At 33.9% G+C, this 21,032-nt stretch overlaps 1 protein-coding gene across 2 annotated transcripts in view; it reads right to left on the bottom strand.

Moving 5' to 3' along the window:
* Window positions 1-346: 346 nt before the first annotated feature.
* The window catches only part of LOC123311010 (ecdysone-induced protein 78C), a 135,188-nt gene continuing 114,502 nt past the window's right edge, over window positions 347-21,032 (bottom strand). For both annotated transcript variants that reach the window (XM_044894762.1, XM_044894758.1), the window contains 4 exons: window positions 18,290-18,608; window positions 15,423-15,602; window positions 9,062-9,269; window positions 347-4,849 (listed from right to left, as the gene is read on the bottom strand). In XM_044894762.1, the coding sequence (XP_044750697.1) occupies window positions 9,084-9,269; window positions 15,423-15,602; window positions 18,290-18,608 (685 nt within the window). In that variant the 3' untranslated portion in view covers window positions 347-4,849; window positions 9,062-9,083. The remainder of the gene's footprint in view (window positions 4,850-9,061; window positions 9,270-15,422; window positions 15,603-18,289; window positions 18,609-21,032) is intronic.

Raw genomic sequence — 21,032 nt, forward strand, 5'->3', positions numbered from 1 at the left:
TGGGAAAAAACTTATCTCGTGTTGACTGACTCAACCATATGGTATATATATATAGTTTCGTTTAGGATATTTGCCCGTTCGATTTTTACGAGGGTATAAAATGAAAACTTGGGATTGCCGAATTTTGCTCATTATTTAGTAACTTCATCGATTTTATGAAATGGCTCATTTCGATACCCACTGGCAGAAAAATATATTCACAATTAGACAATTTTTGGTGAAATAACTTATTTTGATAACTTCTACCTTTTGTGTTGAAAACACCCTGTATGTACGAATGGCAGAATCGAATTATTGTTGTTAGTTGTAAGCAGTTGTTAGTTGTGAGACAGAAAATAATCAATTAATTATTCGAAAAATTTATTAAGAACATATACAAATGAATATGAAATTCATTAAACAAATCGAGAAAGATTTGAAGTTTATCTTCACCAAGTTACATATAGGTTCGACATTGATGAAGATTTGAAGGAATTCTAAATGAATTAAAAAGTTGTATTGAAGAAATGAAAATTAGAGCATGAACAATAAAATATCTTCTAGGATATATAATATATTCGAATAGAATAAACAAGAAAAAATAACAATTCCAATACTTAAATTGTTCTATGAATGAGTAAATATTCTTTATATCATGAGAAGCAACCTGTAGACTGGGATAATAAGCTGTGTACAGTAGATGAAAAAAGAAATACATTTTCAACCCTTATTCATCAATTAAATGCTTTTTATTATTACATAACATACTTGTTTTTATAAAACGATTCAATTATAAGCATAATCATTGATAAATTACATACATAATTGAGTAAATGTATGTAAATTTCAGTCTTCCTTGACCACATTTGATAAATTAAACTGTGTAAAGGCAACAAATAAGACAGCTAACCAAATTTCTTGAAACGAGTTTTGTAGAAATATAAAGGATTTGTAACATGGGTATTCCGTTATATGTGTAAAACAAAATAAATAATAAAGACAATATCTGTATATCCCTTCCTCACTAATAATGAATCTCGTTTTTAGATTAAGGTAGGAAAGTTCTATTTAATTCATTCGACTTCGTGTCACAAGGTTACATCATATCCTCTACCTGAGATCAAATTTTTCTAACATAATTTATCAAGTAATCCTATAAAGCCAAATAATTTAATTGAAAATGAACCGTTATGAGCGAGACATGAGGGAGTAACATAAAAGTTCAGGCGCAGTTTCCGATCCAAATAGTAAAATAAATAAATTAATATCCCTATATGGCGTAACGTTCAATCAATGTCATCAAACATTATATTATGGGCAGAACAAGAAACACTACCAATTATTAGAATTTAGAATATTTTTCAGAATTTCAGGATTAAAATATTTAATTTTCTGTAAATGAAATGAGAAATCGCTACTTGAGCAAACCTATCATCCGTTCTGGGGAAAATTTTCTCAATTCTGATAAAGCCGGTTGAAATATTGAGTACTTAGTTTCTCAGAATAGATTGAGAAGTCTAAGGGAGCGTATTCACTGGCGAACATAGTACCAGCAGCAATAACATTCTCTTTAAATTATTAAACAGAGTGGGGTATTGAAAACGAAACAGCGGTTATATGTAGGTCAACAGGAGTGAATTTTGTAAAATTTTTTATTCCAGAGGACAACTTCTAAGATCAAATTCAAAACAGTATCGCTTCAACCCTCAGTGTCACAGCCCCTGTATTTTGAAGAGGAAAGAATGATAACTCATTTGAAAGGCCTTTTGTTCATTCTTGCACCTTCGAAAATGATATTTGCCGGGTTGCCAATAAAAATTTTCATTACACCAAAGTAATTGAATTGTTACTGCTGCTCAGGTACCGTTCGTCCTAATATGAGTGTAGAATCTGCAAATAAAAAATTGAAAAGACTCATTTTTGAGAGTATACTGAGTGAAGAGTTGTAATACTTCAGTATGAATTTTTTGTTCCTAATACAAATAGATACCTATCTAATATGAGAAGTTCATGTATGAAATATGTTTGTCTCTGGGGAAATTTCATTCAGTTGATGAAAGATTTTTTAAACATTGTTTTATTCAGTTCCTGCTCTCAAATATTATATTTCTCTAGCTAATGCCTTCTGAGTTTCATATCACTTTGGTAAACAGCGAGTATGAAAATGTAGTGTAAAGATAGTCGTAAATGAATTGTGATAACTTCTTGAAAACCCATAAGTGTAGTTGTTGGGTGTGAAACATTGTTCGATAGAGATTTTTATGTCCTATCTAATGCTCTACTAGGTGTGATTTCTAACACATAGAACTTTTTTTTGTTCAACCCTTTAAAAACCCCTAGACCTATCTAGTCAGAGATGGGAAAAAACGACTTTCCTTCGGCTGTCGTTAGGATACAAATACATGGTGAACATGGTGAATCCATTCAATTTAATAAAAACATAAGTGCCTATATGAATGATATGATTGTCAAACTGATTCTTCACAAAATCCGCTAGATTTCACGAGTGAATCAAAGACGGGGTTTAAATATTTAGTGTATTACGATGACATAGCCGAGGCCAGAAAACAGGTGAGTACTTACTGTCATAAACTGGCGATTAAAAAAGGTCTATTGTCTCGCCTGATTTCTCAACTATATTGGATAGTTTTTAGTCCTTGGTACATAATAGTAATTTATGAAACTAGTTCGGAAAATAGGGTTTTTTTGGACGAATGGACGAAATTCTAGTCTCTGAGTCCAAAAAAACTATTTTCGGTCATGTTGCGTACAATATTTTTTCGGCGCCCGTGTAGAATAACAAATCGCTTCTGCTTTCCATATTTTATTGCGAATTGAAATCAAAGAACAGGCAAACTTTTGACAACTAATTTCATAAGAATTCATATGAAATTAGTTGTCAAAACGAATGACAGTTAACTGTCAGCTGTCATTTCGTTGCTATGGTGATGATCAACTGCATTTATCAAAATCATTCCTACCAAGATTTTCATATTAACAATGACAACAACGACGTAATTCTTCCCGGCCAAGTACAAGGACTAATAATAATAAAAATTCTATTCCCAGGAATAATTTTGTTTTCTATTATGTATTTCATGTTATCTAATAATTTAAGATTAGTTTCTGCATTCCTAATATAAATAATGAACTATAAAATATATCGAGCAACTATGTGAATCACAATAGATTCTGCATCTTTGTGAGTTGACTATTTTGAGTTAAATATGTACACTCTTATCACGTGACGCGATAGCGATAACAATCACACCTCAACAGACTGTTTACAAATTTGTGGGATGATGACTGAGAGGCTGTTCCTCCCTAAAGCAAACTCTGTGATGATACGTCTCCGATCAACTGTCAGAAATTTCCCCTCAAGTTGTTTCAACATTCGCGAATCTTGTACCGTTGTACGAATGTGGAAGTTCTGCTATTTCTTGTTCTAAACCTACGTCGACATTTTATTTATCCGTCTTAAAACTTAGCCCAACCCCTTATCAGCCTTTAATCTATCGTATTTTCGGGGATTCATCCCCGGTCGAATGTGATTCAATTTGTACTCTTAGAAAATCTTCCCTATCAACTCCGCATCATGAAACAGGAGCTTTGATATATTGCGATATGATTGTTCATTCACAAGCATTTACTAATATATTATAGACTATTTTATCGACATTAGTTCATTATTGATAACTTTACATCTAGCACTAATATTAAAGAGAACCCCAATTATTTGACTGCAATATGAAAATCATATGATCGCATCTTTCAGACCACAACAAATAACCATCCACCGAAAATGGGCATCATTCTTTCGTAAAAATGAAAATTAATAATTGACAGTTATTTAGATGAGGATCATATATATTTCCATAACGCATTTATAATAATCTCTTCACCAAACTTAACTAAAAAAATCGCAACAATATTTACAATAGAACACTTAACATTAAAATGATTACGTGTCACAAACATTATGCTGATATGTATAACAATACGTCAAATGTTTTACTACTGATATTTTGTTCAACCAATAAGAAGCCGAAGACCCTGTCAATCTTGAACTGATAACCACATCATATTTCAGCCTTGAGTGCGCTTGAGCAAGAACAGCAACATGAGACAAAGTACAAACATTGATGTAAAAAGTGTTATTGCTATAAATAGTATGTTTTCTGCCTTCCTTTTTGTTCCACGCTGATTTTAATATGTGTTCAAGTGATTGAATTAAGTACTACTTAACATTGTATCAGGATAAACGTGCTATAACGAGTAATAAAATGAATTGTCAACGAGATTCAGTCTTAAGAGTTATTCAAAATATTCGCTTTCCATCAATAAATAATATTTCTATTCGTTTTGGTGATTTTGGAAATAAATTCCACTGAAATTTCAGGGAGACATCTGAATTTGTGGGATTTCTCGGAAAATAAGTGATAAATACTCACTGTACACTTACAAACTCACACAACAACTTTTAGGAAACGTTTAGCACCATTTTCAACAGTTTCACTTGTTACGAATCACCAGCCGTACTCATGATTATGATCATTCTTGAAATGTCAAATTATGATAAATCAGATCATTCACATCGGAATGTTTATCATTCGGTTGATGAGGCGAAAGTTTTATTGCAGATTCATCTGAAGGTAAGTAAGGGCTCTACAGACTATACTAATGATCACGGAATGGACAGTACAGTGCAAGAGCTTCAGTAACTGATCTAGATAGAATTTTTGATAAAATGACTTATTGTCTATCATTTCACTTTGAAAACTTCCCATAATCCAATCAGATGCTTCCTGTGCCTGCCTTCATCAGAATCTCACTCCAGGAACTTGAAGAGTAGATGTGGCTTCCGATTAACCTGGAACGAATATGTGTTGTTTTGTTTATTATATTGATATAAAATACCGGTTCTAGTTACTTTTACGATTTGTTATGATACAGGGGTTGTCAAAAAGTATGCACCCATGTATACAGAGATCACTAACTGTACAGGGTGGGCAAATTTCGATGTTTTAGCACTACAGCTTTTAAACCAGAGGAGATACACAAAATCTGATACCCCATTCTCGTTCTCTTTTTCTGAGAAACTAACAATAGTAGTAGTCATTTTTGGCCACTTTCCTTTGTTTTCGAGTTATAAGCAAAAGTTGGAAAAATGGCGATATCGAAATAAATTTATATCTCCGCTAATACTGATGATAGAGATCTGAAATTGAAACATTATATAGACACTTTTTTACGTAGAATCCAGTGGCGTGCTCGACTTTTTAGCAGGATTTTTAATTACGAAGCTATGACCCACAGTTATGTTTTTTTAAATGGGAACACTAGTTTTCTGTTCAATTCTTTGAAAGCTTAATTTTTACTGATTTCAAAAATATATAACATCATACGGTTTGTATCAATATAAATAATAGAAAATGCTCAAAAACCTTTTTTCCCAATATTTCTATGGTTTCATCTTTTGATGAGCATAGAAAAATATAGCATCGTATGATTACCACTGTCTCCTTCTATAAGTCCTTTCATTATTATGAGAAATTTTTGGCCACTTTCTTTTGTTTTCGTGTTATAAGCAAAAATTGGAAAAATAGCGATATCGAAATAAATTTATATCTCCGCTAATACTGATGATAGGGCACTGAAAGTAAAACATTATACAGGCACTTTTTCGCTTAGAATCCAGTGGCGTGCTCGCCTTCTTAGCAGGATTTTTAATTACGAAGCTATGACCCAAAGTTATGTTTTTTCAAATGGAAACACTAGATTTGTGTGCAATTTTTTGAAAGCTTTATTTTTACTGATTTCAAAAATATATAACATCAAAAACAAAAGAAAGTGGCTAAAAATGACTACTACTATTGTTAGTTTCTCAGAAAAAGAGAACGAGTATGGGGTATCAGATTTAGTCTATCTTCTCTGGTTTAAGAACTGTAGTGCTAAAACATCGAAATTTGCCCACCCTGTACATACTGTTATCAGATATAGAGTAATACTAAAAGAGTATGAATTGTGTATAAAAAATTCATTTCTGGCTCTCCTCAGAAATCTAAAGGGTGATTTACAGAATTCACGGAAAAACTGAGACCATTATCAGAGTCAAACTTATAGTTGGACTTTATTGAAATTTGGTTAGTTAAAGGTTCCGCATCGTACGCAACGCACGGATCGCATTAAAATAATCAAGCGATGCATCCGGGCAGTACGATACGTATCAGTGGACGCACTTATATGAGTTCTTATACAAAGCATTCTAAAATACTTTCGATACGATCCGTGCGTTGCGTACGATGCGAAACTGTGGACGCTTAACTTTAATACCTTTATGAATTTTGCTGAATATTACTGAGATCGAGTCAGAGAGATATCAATTACATATTTCAATATTCCAGGGCCTGACAATTATTTGAAATTCGAAATACAAAAATTGTTGAGGGTGGAAACATAATTTTGTATTTCGAATTTGAGCTTCATTACACATCTGTAAAGTGTAGATGTGTAGATAGGATCAGTCGCCTAACTTAAAAGACGGAAGAAATATGTGTGGTATTTATCGACCGTCCGTGTATATGTTTGAAGTTCTTGGTATTCGGTCGAGAGAAACTTTACTCCATTCCCTTTTATTTGGGCAGTCGGTTGGCCATTAAATAATAAATAAGTTTTTGTAACTAGAGAGGAGTAAGGTCGGCACTCATAAAACGTCGTTTATGTCATAACGCCGTTGCCACAACTTTTATCAATTAATATTACAAAAATGCCGAAAGTGATTGAAAAAGAAAGAAGACAAGGTTTTAGGAAGTGCTATTCAAAATTCAGGTCCGCTGATTCAAATAGTAGGTAACTCCGATATTGTAATATGTACAATACATATATCGGTAGCGAATATTCAATGTAAGTGAACATATAAAATGTTTAATCTTATATTTGAGCTGAATGTTTCCACAATCAGAAAGATTGTGAATGAAGAGGATGACAGAGAATTCCTTTTTATTGGGAGACACAAAAAAGTGGTGGCATTTGAAAATTTTATTTTAGGGTGAACGAATGCGAAAAGTTACTATAGGATTTTCGATTAAAGTCATCGTAGAATATAATCAATTTTTCATTTGTAAATGTCTTAAGGGATCAATAAATATATAATTATTATTATTTATATCGAAATATTAAAAATAAGAAGAATCTAACATTCTTGTAATTTTCCGTTAATTTCTTCGAGGGATAACTATTCCCAACCATTGCATCGTATGCATTTCATCTCCGGGTTGATATTTTTTTGAAATCTACAACTGATGTAACGTCTTCAACCTTTAGCCAAAGAAGATAACCAACATTAACTCCCGTCAAGCTACTGCATATTATGTGTCAATAATTCAATTTTCTCCCATAGCAAATATAAATATTCAATACAATCGCGATAATGTGAATAGAATAAAACCAGGGTTGTTCACACAATAGAGGTTGTTCATGTTTCCGGCGGTCACTAAAATACAAACTATAAAACATATTGCTATACAGATTTATTATCTAATAAAACTAAAATACATTCTTATCGAAGATTTACAATGGTTGAAAAAATTGTGAGATCTTAGTTTGCACCCTTTTTTGTAGAAACAATGTTGTTCACGCTATGGAGCCGTTCTAACGAGCGAGTGTTCACAGTATCGCGATTGTACTGTTTTAAAAAACTGATTGCATTTTACATGCAAATGACACTAGATTTGGTATGCCTTTTCAGTTTGTATTAACGTCAATTATGTTCGCCACATATTTTCCTCTTCATATTTTCCGAAGTGATTCGACATTGTGATAAAATACGTAATTACTGAGACTTTTACGTAGAACGGACAACATAACGCTGATTTAAAACCCAAAAATGTTTTGACAAGCGTCTTAACCCCACATTTTCGTAATATACAGAGTGGAATGTGTCAAATTTCCATGGCCAACCGAGTGCTACAATTAAAGTGAATGGAGTGTAGATATTTACTGTATCTTCTTTATTGATTTCGGCAAATAACTTTGCCTTCTTCAGGATTTGCAACTATGTAATCGGTAGTGTTGGGGAAAATAAAAATAAAATTACAAGCATGGTCTTCAGAAACTAGTTGAAGTTGAAACACAAAATCAGACCTCCCTAAAATATAAAATGCACGAATCAACTAGAAAGCTAGAGTACCATATCAGCCATTTGTACATGAAATTGTACAAACAAAACACTTTTTTTCCGAAATGATTGAATATTCATTAGTGAGCGTTCAACTTACTTTTGAGAGTTGGGTAAATTCTTTGATTTTCTGTTATTTTTTTATGGCATATAATTATCATTATCAAAAAACTGAAAGATGTGGATTGAATTTTGTGTTCGGTTAAGATCAATCATCAACGAGAAACTATATTCCGAAAAATCATTCCATTCGAAAAAATCGTGGGATATAACTAAAAATTGAATTCTTATCGGAGTAGCTACATCGAAGTAGCCGTTTCTTGCACAAATTCGTATTTTTTGAAGTTGTCATATGTCGCGGAATATCCGTTAGGAGACTGTGCTGTAAAAAATATTTTTCATCAGAAATAAATGCCGCAGATAATGCTTATATTCATTTTTATATTGATTGATTCCATGCGAGGCAAAAACAAAAACCCTCTTCGAATAGAACTCTCTAACTATTTGAGCTCTACAAAATTGTACTTGATCATTTCTCTCTATCTCTAATAGATTAATCAGCCTGAAATCAACGGCTTCATTCACGACTTGCTTATTAGTTTTCGTCATTTTTTCATTATATAGCAAAAAATTTTATATAAAACTTACTCGAATAAATTCTCTACACTATAGTGAAACAACCTCCAAAATCGCACATCTGGTTGTGTTCTGAAGTTATATGGAAAAACAAACATACAAACAAACAAACTAACAAACTTATAAACACTTTCACATTTATAATATTAGTAAGGATAGCATGTTTTAGCCGGATAGGTACCAAAATTTTTCATTCCGATTTTGATTTGGAATTGTGAAAGTTATAGACTAGGTATTAACACTAAAAATTATAGTTTTTTGTATTCTTACATTGATTCGTACAAAAATCACGTCATTGCGCGTCTTCTTTTGGGATGTCGAAGATTTCAGCGAAGAGAGGAGGCAGCGTGACTCTCGTCCAATTCTCTTGCAGCCACTCCAGGTGGACAAAAAACTTCGCCGCCAGAACCCGCAAATCGTTCATCTTTGATACGAGACCCATGTAAATTTTGGTATCTTCCGGAAATTTTCGAACGACCTATAATAAAGAATGAAGATGTCAGTAAAAAAGTAATATGTAATCCAACAACAGCATTTCATGAAGGATGTTACTGAAAATTCAACAATACTTATATGTATATGTAAAAACTTTAAATATGTATTTATCGAAACATCTATGGTTATAGTTGGGAAGCCCAAGGAAGAAATTCCGGATTTATTCGAGCGTCATCAGATTAATATAAGGGGGAACTCCTTGGACCCCGAAGACGACAAAAAAAAATAAACCTGTATATAGAGGGAATTATCTAGGACAACCTGTCAGAATAGTAAAAAAACGATCATTGTACATACTCGAGCGTGCCAGATTAAAACAAGGAGAGATACTTTGGACCCTGTAGAGTACATCTACCAAAAATTAGACCTGTATATAGGGGGAATTGTCTAGGACAGCCTGTCAGAATAGTAAAAAAAAAACACGGTTATTGTACATACTCGAGCGTGTCAGAGTGATATATATGTGGTTAATTACATGTTGAAAACTATACATTCTCATAGTTTGACAATTAAACGTGACGATACTGTGTGGAGGGTCCCCAAACTTGTAAGAGAAAAACGTATCGTATACATTCTCGATTTTATTTTGAAGTTAATGATTCAAGAATAACGGAAAAATATAATCTGTCAGCTGCAGCAAGCCGAAACAATAACAATTTCCCACAATCCCATTATAAAAGTTGTAGTAGAGCAAAACGTTTTTTACAAATTTCGTCCGAAGTAATTCTTCTCACTTCAAAACGATTTGACTGGGATTCTACATTGACCTTACCGTATCGCATTTATGGTCTCAACCGTTTTCGAGTTAGAGGGCGATAAGGGCTAGGAGCTTAGCCTACGAAGGGTCGAGGTCAATGTAGAAATCCAGTTTAATGTACATTGATCGCCATATATCTCAAAAACGTTTGAACGTAAAAACAATTGTTTGAGACAAAATTTGTAGGAAATGTTATGCTATACAACTTTTATAATGAATGCGGACAAGATTTGAAGCCCAGGGAAGGGGATAATTCAAAAAAAGTGATTTCTGTGACCTATATGACCAATTGCTATTGTTTCGGATTGCTGAAACTGTCAGATTATATTTTTTCCGTTATTCTTGAATCATTACCTTCGAAATGAAGAAAAAACGCCAACGCGCTCGAGAATGTACACGTGACGTTTTTTTTTGCAACTTTGGGGCCCTCCCACACATTTTCGTCACGCTTAAATTGTCAGATTAAGAGAATACATACTTTTCAACATGTAATTAACCACATATACAGGGTCTTTCACGAGGAACCTCACCCATATTTATACGGGAAACTACTGAACGTATTTTCATGAAATTCAGCACTTATAAGTATTTCACGATGCTGATGAAATCTAAAATATTTTCAAGGCATGGGCACCTCCGGTTTTTCCGGAAATGACGTCAACTTCCGTTTTTCAAATTAGAACACCATTTCTTTATTGCAGAAATAGATTCCTTAGAAAATTTCAAGTTATTTTGATGTAAAATTTTTCAGTTTTGGTTGGAAAATTCTCTCTGAGCGGGAAAATTCGAAAGAAAAATCGAAAATAGAGCTCCGCTGAAACAAGAATAACTTCGAGGTTTTTGGATGGAAAATTTTCATTTTTGGGATTTTTCAAGATGTAAGATTGAAGTATCCACTTTAAAAATCGAAATCGCGATTCATGATACAAGGGGTGAAAAAATCGCTTTCAAAGTTAGGGATGACAAAATCGTGAAAAATCAATTTTTTCAAATTAGAACCCCATTTTTTTATGGCAGATATTGAATCTACGTTGAAAAATAATGTGAGTGTATGCATCACACCCTTGCCCTAAAGTGGATATTTTCTGAGTTATTCACAAAAAACTGTTTTTCGTCTTGAATTTTCAGCTATTTCTTTTCCCTTCACGCCAAAAAGATGAAATTTTCAGGAACTGTTACTTAAACCATGTTTTAGATTTTACTACCCTAATATGCAAGAGAAAAAAGTTACAGGTTGTTCCTAAAGAGATGGCGAATTTTGATTCGAATTTGTATCGGAAACCTCTTTATTTCAACTAATCGGCCATCGGTTTTCTCTCCAATGATAAATAAATAATTCCTTATGAACCATATGCAAAAACTTACCATCTTTTACATTCTTTTTTTTTAATGATAGATATCATTAATTACATCTGCCAAATTCCTCTTTATACAGTAGCATTTTGTGTTTACTATTAATTTGGTGATAATTCGTATTAAGTTATAAAATCGATCACTATGCCTAATTTTACCAATAAAGATTATTTAAATCTCATTCTAATTCATGGAGAATGTAATAAAGTTGTAGATAGAACGATTCGACTGTTCATTGAGAGGTTTCCTGACCGACCCAGACCAACGAGAGAGATATATATATACAGGGTGTCCGGGGAATAACTGTACATAACCTTACCAGAGATAGAGTTGGACTAGCTGGTTACGGATTGACTATAAAAAATTAATTTCTGGATTTCCCTAGGAAGCTACAGGGTGATTTTCCAACTTCATGGAAATACTTAGACCATCATAAAATCCAAACTTATTGACGGATATTATTGAAACTTGAAAGGTTATTGACACATGCTGGAGTCAAGTCAAAAATATATCAATTAATTCATTATTCCAGGGCCGGACTCATTAATCTTCATTTTAAGTGTTCAGGGTGAAAAAACACTCTGTATTTCGAATTACAAATAATTGATTCGCTTTTTAGGAAGAAGCTAAATTATGCTTCAATTTTTGGTATCACTCAAAGTTGTCACATCAACAATTATTTTTTTATGAATTTTTGAATGTGGATAAAGTACGAAAAATTGAATTTTTTACCATGAAGAGAACTGAAAATCTCATGTTTGAATATAAATTGCGAAAGTATTAGTAGAAAATTTACAAAAAAGTTCAGCGCTTCAATAAGCACTTCAATAACGAAACAATACCAAATGAAAAAAACTAAAATACAGTAAAGAGTACCTAATAAAAATGAAAATAGAAACGAATGAATTGCTGAGTCAACATTATTTCAAAAGTGGTTCGAAATGAAAACCATTAGCTTGTATACATTTCTCTTGCCGAATTTTCAAATTGGATATAGCCTTCCGAATCATATCGCAATTATTTCTTAAAATATCGCAACAGTTGATTATTCTGTTCATCAGCTGTTCTCTTGACTGTAAGAAGTGTAACTTTGGTCTATATCATTGTTGTCGAACACCCGGTATACATAAGAATAATTTTGAAATATGCTTCTGTATACCCTATAGACATCACCAATTTTTTTCAAATACGTTCATTTAATCCCCCAAAGTGAAATCCGTGTCAGGGGTGGCCACCCAGTATATCAACAAATTATTATAGTCTTCTTTACCTTCAGTGACTTTTTTAAGAAAATTTATTATTTATTTTCGACCTACACAAGATGACTAAGTCCTGTTCAGGTAAATAAATTGCAATTTTCGAAGTTTATCCAAATTAATAAATTCATAAAAAAATAATTGTTGATGTGACAACTTTTTGAGATACCAAAAATTGATGCATAATTCAGCTTCTTTCTAAAAAGCGAATCATTTTTTTGTAATTCGAAATACAAAGTGTTTTTTTTACCCTGAACACTTTAAATGAAGATAAATGAGTTCGGCCCTGGAATAATGGAATAATTGATATCTTTCTAATTTCACCTTAGCATGTGTCAATAACCTCCTAAGTTTCAATAAAATCCGTCAATAACTTTGGATTTTATGATGGTCTAAGTATTTCCATGAAGTTGTAAAATCACCCTGTAGCTTTCTAGGGAAATCCAGAAATTAATTTTTTATAGTCAATCCGTAATCAGCTAGTCCAACTCTATCTCTGGTATGAGTATGTACAGTTACTCCCCGGACACCCTGTATATATATATATATATATATATATTCTTTTGAGATACCATTAACAGAACCATGACAAACTTGAGAAATGTCGGATCTTTCGTTAAGAAAACTATACACAGAGAAAAAAGTGTAGTAGAAGATGAGAACAACGAAATTACAGTTCATGCATATTTTCGTGTGAATCCTCAAAATTCTCTCAAAGATGCCGAGATTGATCTGGGATTATCTCAATCGAGTGTTTGGAGAATATTAAAAAAACATGAAATGCACCCATATAAATTCAATAGGGTACAGCATTTGAAGGAAACTGATTTCGTCAGGAGAACAGAGTTTTGCGAAGCTATGATGATTCGATTTCAAGAGAATGAAAACTTTTTGGACTGTATAATTTGGACAGATGAATCTAAATTCACAAAGAATGGTTCTTTCAATAGGCATAACAGTCATTATTGGGATGAAGAGAACAACCACCACTTCAGACAATGGAACTTTCAAGAGACCTGGAGTTTCAATGTTTTTTGCGCCATAAAAAATAATGCAATTCTCGATGTTCACATTTATGATGGGACTTTAACTGGTAGATAGAACACTACACATGTTTGCATTATTCAAAGAATGTTCTCCCTTAGGAGATAGATATTCTGACATATTGACTCAAATAATTGAGCCGCTAGTACAGAACCATAATGACTTATGGTATCAACAAGATGGCGCGCCTCCACACAATTCACTCAATGTGTCAAATATCCTCTACAGGCTATTTGAAGATCGATGGTTGGCGAACAATGGTCCACATCTTTGGCCACCACGTTCTCCCGATTCAACTCCTTTAGACTATTATGTTTGGGGTAGGATAAAAAATATTGTCTACTCAACTCCCCTGACTGATAAAGAGGACTGCATAGAACGAGTCAGAAATGCGTTCAGGTTTGTTTAGATTTTTAGATTCATAGTTTTGAAACTCAATTTGGTTTTTAAACACTTTTGCAGATCTCTTCCTCCCGATGAAATAAGAAGAGCAACGCACGAAGCATTCCTGAGACGTATAAATAAATGTCTAGAAATTAACGGTCAAAACTTTGAGCATCTTCTCTAGTTATAACTGCGAGAGTTTGCCATGGTTCTCCTAATAGTAACTTGAAGTCGGTTTCAAGAAGGGGTGAAAAATCTACAGCATGGTTCAAATAACAGTTCCTGAAAATTTCTTCTTTTTGGCGTGAAGGGAAAAGAAATAGCTGAAAATTCAAGACGAAAAACAGTTTTTTGTGAATAACTCAGAAAATATCCATCTTAGGGCAAGGGTGTGATGCATACACTCACATTATTTTTTAACGTAGATTCAATATCTGCCATAAAAAAATGGGGTTCTAATTTGAAAAAATTGATTTTTCACGATTTTGTCATCCCTAACTTTGAAAGCGATTTTTTCACCCCCTGTATCATGAATCGCGATTTCGATTTTTAAAGTGGATACATCAATCTTACATCTTGAAAAATCCCAAGAATGAAAATTTTCCATCCAAAAACCTCGAAGTTATTTTTGTTTCAGCGGAGCTCTATTTTCGATTTTTTTTTCGAATTTTCCCGCTCAGAGAGAATTTTCCAACCTAAACTGAAAAATGTTACATCAAAATAACTTGAAATTTTCTAAGGCATCTATTTCTGCAATAAAAAAATGGTGTTCTAATTTGAAAAACGGAAGTTGACGTAATTTCCGGAAAAACCGGAGGTGCTCATCCCTTGAAAATATTTTAGATTTTATCAGCATCGTGAAATACTTATAAGTGCTGAATTTCATGAAAATACGTTCAGTAGTTTCCCGTATAAATATGGGTGAGGTTCCTCGTGAAAGACCCTGTATCTTAATCTGAAACAGTCGAGTATGTATAATGACCGTGTTTTTTTTTACTACTCTGACAGGCTGTCCTAGACAATTCCCCCTATGTACAGGTCTAATTTTTGGTAGAGGTACTCTACAGGGTCCAAGGTATCTCTCCTTGTATTAATTTGACGCTAGAGTAAATCCCGAATTTCCGTCCTCGGCTCCCCAACTTTTATGAATTTTCACCTATTCGACTTAAAGATATGGTAGGAAAAACATAGAAAAAGAGAATTATTGTCGAGAATGTCGAGTCGTGCGCTTGTCGTGAGCTTTTAGTAGGTGCTACTGCTGGTTATATTTAATGACGGATATTCTTATTGGTAATTATCTTATTGGTAATTATCTTATTGGTAATTGATGCTTTTCACATACCTGAAATTTCATAGCTTGTATAAGTTTATCTTGAAGTGATTCAATTTTTTTTTTATCGTTGATCCCAAATCGATCCGGTGTAAAGAGTATAACAGCAGAAAATAATCCAATTTCTTCATCACTCACATGTAAACCATTGAACGTTCTCGTGAACTCCAAGAACGCATTCACAAAGTCTACCTGAAAATTATAGATATTCGTATTTCATTGACTTCAATCAATCATAATTTTAGAGAGAAATATTTAGGATAATTTACAGTATCATGCAAGTCGACATAGAAGAGTCCCTCTCATCACCATAAGAATAGTGATTGTTGGGATTCCTAGCTATGTTATGCTTTACTCTGTAAGGTTAGTACAGGTGGACAGAATATGTTTAACCGTTTCATCAGTGCTACTGCTACTCCACCAGCGGCCGAAGAGCAACCAGTAAGTCTAATTATCTTCAAACCCGTCATTACATCTGCAGTCTCAGCTGATTTCCCTCATCAAGGGACAGGAGTTTTTTGAAATCAGGATTAAAGGATCTCACAATGAAGTGCCTCGACCACTGGCCGTGCTTCATTCAGAGGAAATTTTCTCTCTAGCCATCTGAAGAAGTAAATGAGCAGAGCCAATTTCGGACCAGCAAAAGCTGAGCAAGCCCTTCCTGCTTTCGCCTACTAAGTATGAGTTGACCTTTTCCACAGAAAAGGATTTCTGGCAGTCATAGCATATACAGGGTGTCCCACAGCGGGTGACCAATTAGACCTTTAAGGAAAACGGTTCAAGGGATTGCTCTGCAAATTTGGGTACTATGGACACTATGGTTTACGCTTCTGATCTATCTGATAAAAATATTTTCAATATTGCGACGTTGCCGCTTATTCGAAAAATACTACAAACTTCGTTATTTCAGATAATGATGGAACGTCCTATTTATTGTAACTTTTTTCGTTTCTCTATCCACATCTGAGTATTTTTCTTCAGTACTTCCCTATCTCTATTTCTGATACTTTCGGAAATTTTAACGGTTTTACACAAAAGATTCCCAAAAACGTAGATCGAATGAAATAGAAATAGAAATGGAATTTTATTACTTTGGAAACTAAAATTTTGAAAACAGATCACTGAAATCCTGAGGATGAGTTTCGTGTAGAGACAACTTGGGCTGTGATAAACAGGTATTCCAAAATTCTTCGTCTTTTCACTCATAAAAAACATCCTCCTCTTTATCCGATAATTTCAGAGAAAATCAAAATGCGCATCTAAAGATGTATCGTGTTCCTATACGAAAACCTCGTAGTTTCGAAATCAAAGTCAAATTTCTATGAAAGTGAGGGTTTTCAGCGTACAACTGCTGTTGCTACTGTAGAATTATCGAATCATTGAAAACTTGACTCGAACAAACACAATTAATTTCTTGTACGAATGACACAAACACCTTCAGTCGAATTTTCAATGATTTTAGACTCTCACGAAATTAACGTGGCAGTAATTCTACCCTAGAGCAACAGAAGTCGTACGCTGAAAACCCTCACATTAATAGAAAGTTGACCTTATTTCCGTAACCATGAGATTTTCGTATAGAAACATTTTCATCATTTGATGCGTATTTTGATTTTCTCTAAATTTTTCGGATAAGAAGTAGGGTGAAAAAATTAACTTTTTGACTTTTTTGTATGGAGTGACAAGACGAAGAATTTTGTTTCACCCTGTATAACACGAATTCTCACATCCTCAGGATCTCAGTGACCCCTGTTCATTATTTCAACTTCCTTAAATAACCAATATCTTTTCCATGCTTACTTAATTGGGTCCATGTTTTTGGAAATTTCTTGTGGAAAACCGTGGATGTCCCTAAAAGAATCAGGAATAGAGATAGAAGAGTTCCAGACAAAAATATTCAGATGGGGATAGAGAAGCGAAAAATGTTATAATAAATAGGGTGTTTGTAGTATTATTTCGTATAAGCGCCAATTTCCAGATCAATCCTATGATTATTTTCCGTAAACGTCTAATAGACCACCCTCCGTGGGACATCCTGTATAGATGTGTTTTCTTTTCCGGAGTAGTCGAGATATTCACCAGTGTGCAGACAGATCAGGATATAGTCCAGCCTGCACTATGGAACTGTCCTTTCCTAGGGGGATAGACTGGTTGAAACCAATTCCTACAATTCAAACTGCAGTCACCGTGGACAGCACATAACCATCGGTGAACCAAGTGAAGCACAAAAAGGGTTTTTCATATAAACCAAAGGAACTCTATGGGGAACAATTACCCTGTAGAGTTCGTCAAAACAGAAGTTGGTGTCTTGCATCCTGAGAGCCTTCCCGTGCCTCAAACAGTTCACGGTCACGCCATTGTCCTTGTTCTCAGATTCTAAGAGCTGTCTTCATAGCTACCACCGCAACTTGGAGGTGTACAGACACGCTATCGCTACGGTAGGGGCAGATCTCAGAGCTCCCGTAATGTTTAGGCAGGCTTTCCTCTGGCATTTAGTCATAGGGGAAGGAATAGATGCATCTATTATTCCTCAATGAAGTGGACTTTCTGTCGATGCTCAGAGTGGTATTGGTTAGCTAGTTCGTGGGATCGTAATATTTGTTGATTTTCATAAATATATATATTATCTCAAATAGCTTTAGTCACTATGAAATTGCTCTTCACACATGAAGCTTATGAACCCCATGACTTGTGCGCAAGTCCGAGCAAATTAAGCTTAAATAGATACCTAATCAGACAAAATCAATGATTCCTCATGTTTCGAACTGAAATGAAACCCACTTTCTTTTTGATGAATCCATGCAATAATTGAAAATGGAGTGAATCATTTCATTTCATAAAAAATAAAACTCCACATAATGTATAAAATTCATACTTACATCATACATGATTTCCAATTGTTGTTTAGAGAGTTTCAGACCATCTTCAAACATAAACGATGTTTCTGTTGTCATTTTTGCTACGTGACAAAACCAAATTTCTAAGAATCCCAGTTTCAATAGAATAAGTTGATCGTCTTGTTGCAATTCAGTAAAACCTGGTACCCGTTTAGCAAACTCAACAAGCCGTTGTATGGATGGCGTTATCCTCGAGGCAGTATGTTGCCAGAGCCAGCACCTCTGCTTATCTATGGATTCTGCCGTCGAGGAGGCAGCGCCATTCTCCTCGGGAATGCTCGGAGGAAATACGAGGGGATTCCTGAAAGAGGAACAAAACGATGATGAAATATATAAGTGGGTTATGTCGCTGTGGTAAAAATCGAGGAGTTTTTACTGCGAATCGAGAATATCATATGTCACACTATGAAGTGAAAATGGCTCGCTCGGATTTGTATTGTTACCATTGACATAGAGAATGGACTGAGCAATATCCGCATGAAAGCGTCTGCTCTGCAGAGAGAGAGGAAGCTTTGATGCGGCCAATATCTACTTGTCTCTTTTCTACGAACATAGACGTGAGTGTGGACCAATCAAAATTTTGAAGAAAGACAACAACTGGCTGCATGTTCGTTAGCCTCTTTCACATTGTTCTGACATTTTTTACTGTAAAGCCGAATAGGGAATGCTAAGTCCATTCTCTATGATTATGATTGTTACTAATAACTGTCCTAGGTAAGCATTTGTTATTGCTCTCAAATTCTAGGCATTTCAAGAATTATCCAAAACTATTAGAATGGCAATAGATTAATTTCAGTTTACTTCATGGAATGTTCTATTAGTGTATTTAAAAGCAGTGATTTCGCGCCAATTTTCAAGAGACCCCCTTAGGGGCTATTATTTACTATTGGTGCTGATGCAGAAGGACATTTTCTCAGCTTATTGACAAGGATTCATAGTAAGAATAACTACTCCAAATCCCAATAACATGATCCTAACCAATACTTGAGCCTCCTCTCAATGATCCGAAATGCCCTATGAAATTACTGTCCTTCTCTTCCGATATTCCTGAACAGTACTGTCAATATTTCAGAGACGATGCCCATTGGCTCAGTCGTTCGATTTCTATTGTTATTCGATTGCAGGCCACCCAGGTAGAAATTTTAGTCTTCAAGACGTCTTTGGTTCGTCATGTTCGGACGTATGGTGACCAACTTAGTGACGTTAATATGTCACAGCCTGAATACGTATTACGGTGACGTATTGAAGACAAATTTGGAAGACGATTATTCGGTATTTTTTACGTCTTGCGTACGTCTTCCTTACGTACTGAGGACGTTAGTAATTTTCTGAAAATTTTAGAATTTCATGGATAGAAATGAAACAAAAAACAACATAATGTGAACCAACATTGATTGTTATATATTTTTTTCTCTTCCCATTCCCCATATCGTGCAATTTAGGGTGAGAAAAAGTGTAGAAAATGGAAACACTTTATTGAAAGATCTAATGTTGACAAAGTGCTATTATTATTACTCCCTATTTCATTCAATTTTGACTACGATTGCTGGAGAGCTCGGACAAGAAGAAGATTGTGATGACCATTGTGAATAATTTAGACTAATTTTATTGGTGAGATTTTGAACTAATATTCATAAAATCGTTAAGGATACTGAATGATGAGAAAAATTCGGCAATCTTAAGCTTCAATTTGCATTCCCAGGTAAAAATCGAACAGGCAAATATCATAAATGAAACCATATGGTTGTGTCAGTCATCTTGACTATCATGAGATGATTTTTTTCCCATTGTTTTGTGATAATTCAGATAACAAATGATAAATGGTCATATTAGGATCAGTTTCAGTAATCATTTTCAATTTTTTTCAACTTTGTCATTTCGAAATTTTTTTTCTGTTAAAAAAAAGCCTCACCTTTAAATATATATGTGTATATATAGCTATTCTTTTAAATGAGAGCTTATATGAAAGTGTATGGACTATATTCGAATTCTACTGTCACATACTATATGTCGTGAATTTTTAATATTTGTAGGTACATATAAGGAAAGTTTGGCATTACAATATACGTGTTGAGTATCTCCATTTCCTGAATTTTCGTGCTGAATAACCCTGTATAATCTGAAATTCCATGTTGGATACGAGTATCAATTGGCACGGACCTCGTGAATATTTGAATTTTTTCTAATGGGAATCTATTTTCACTCGTGTGAAGGTTAATAACTCTGTTTCGTAGTTTGTTTGCATGTCAAATCAAAGTTTACCACCCCATTCTATTTGAATTTTCAGTTCAGAAATATCCAAACGTTGTTTCACTATGAATTTAGGGCATGAGCTGCGATATAATCTGAATGAAACAAATTCCGAATGGCTTAATCAATTTATAATGGGCCTGTCATATTCAGTTTCAGTACCTATTTGTTTTCTGAAATTGGTTGATAATCGAGTTACTACTGCAATATCTGTAATCAAGTTTGGAATATTCCATTTCTACACTCTGAATATCGAAAATATTTAAACTAAATACGACAAGATACAAAGAGGAAATTTGAATTCAATTATATTAGGTATACAAGTTGAAACAGAACGTTAAGCAATATTTTTAGGGATGATGGAAAATCAAAATAAAAGTGGTCTTTGTTATGAGAACTAATATCAGATAAACCGAATATTGATGGAACAACAACCCTTAAAATGGGTCTAACAATCACCTGTTTTTCCAACATT

This window comes from Coccinella septempunctata, chromosome 1, assembly GCF_907165205.1.
Source record: "Coccinella septempunctata chromosome 1, icCocSept1.1, whole genome shotgun sequence".
Classification (NCBI taxonomy): Eukaryota; Metazoa; Arthropoda; class Insecta; order Coleoptera; family Coccinellidae; genus Coccinella; species Coccinella septempunctata.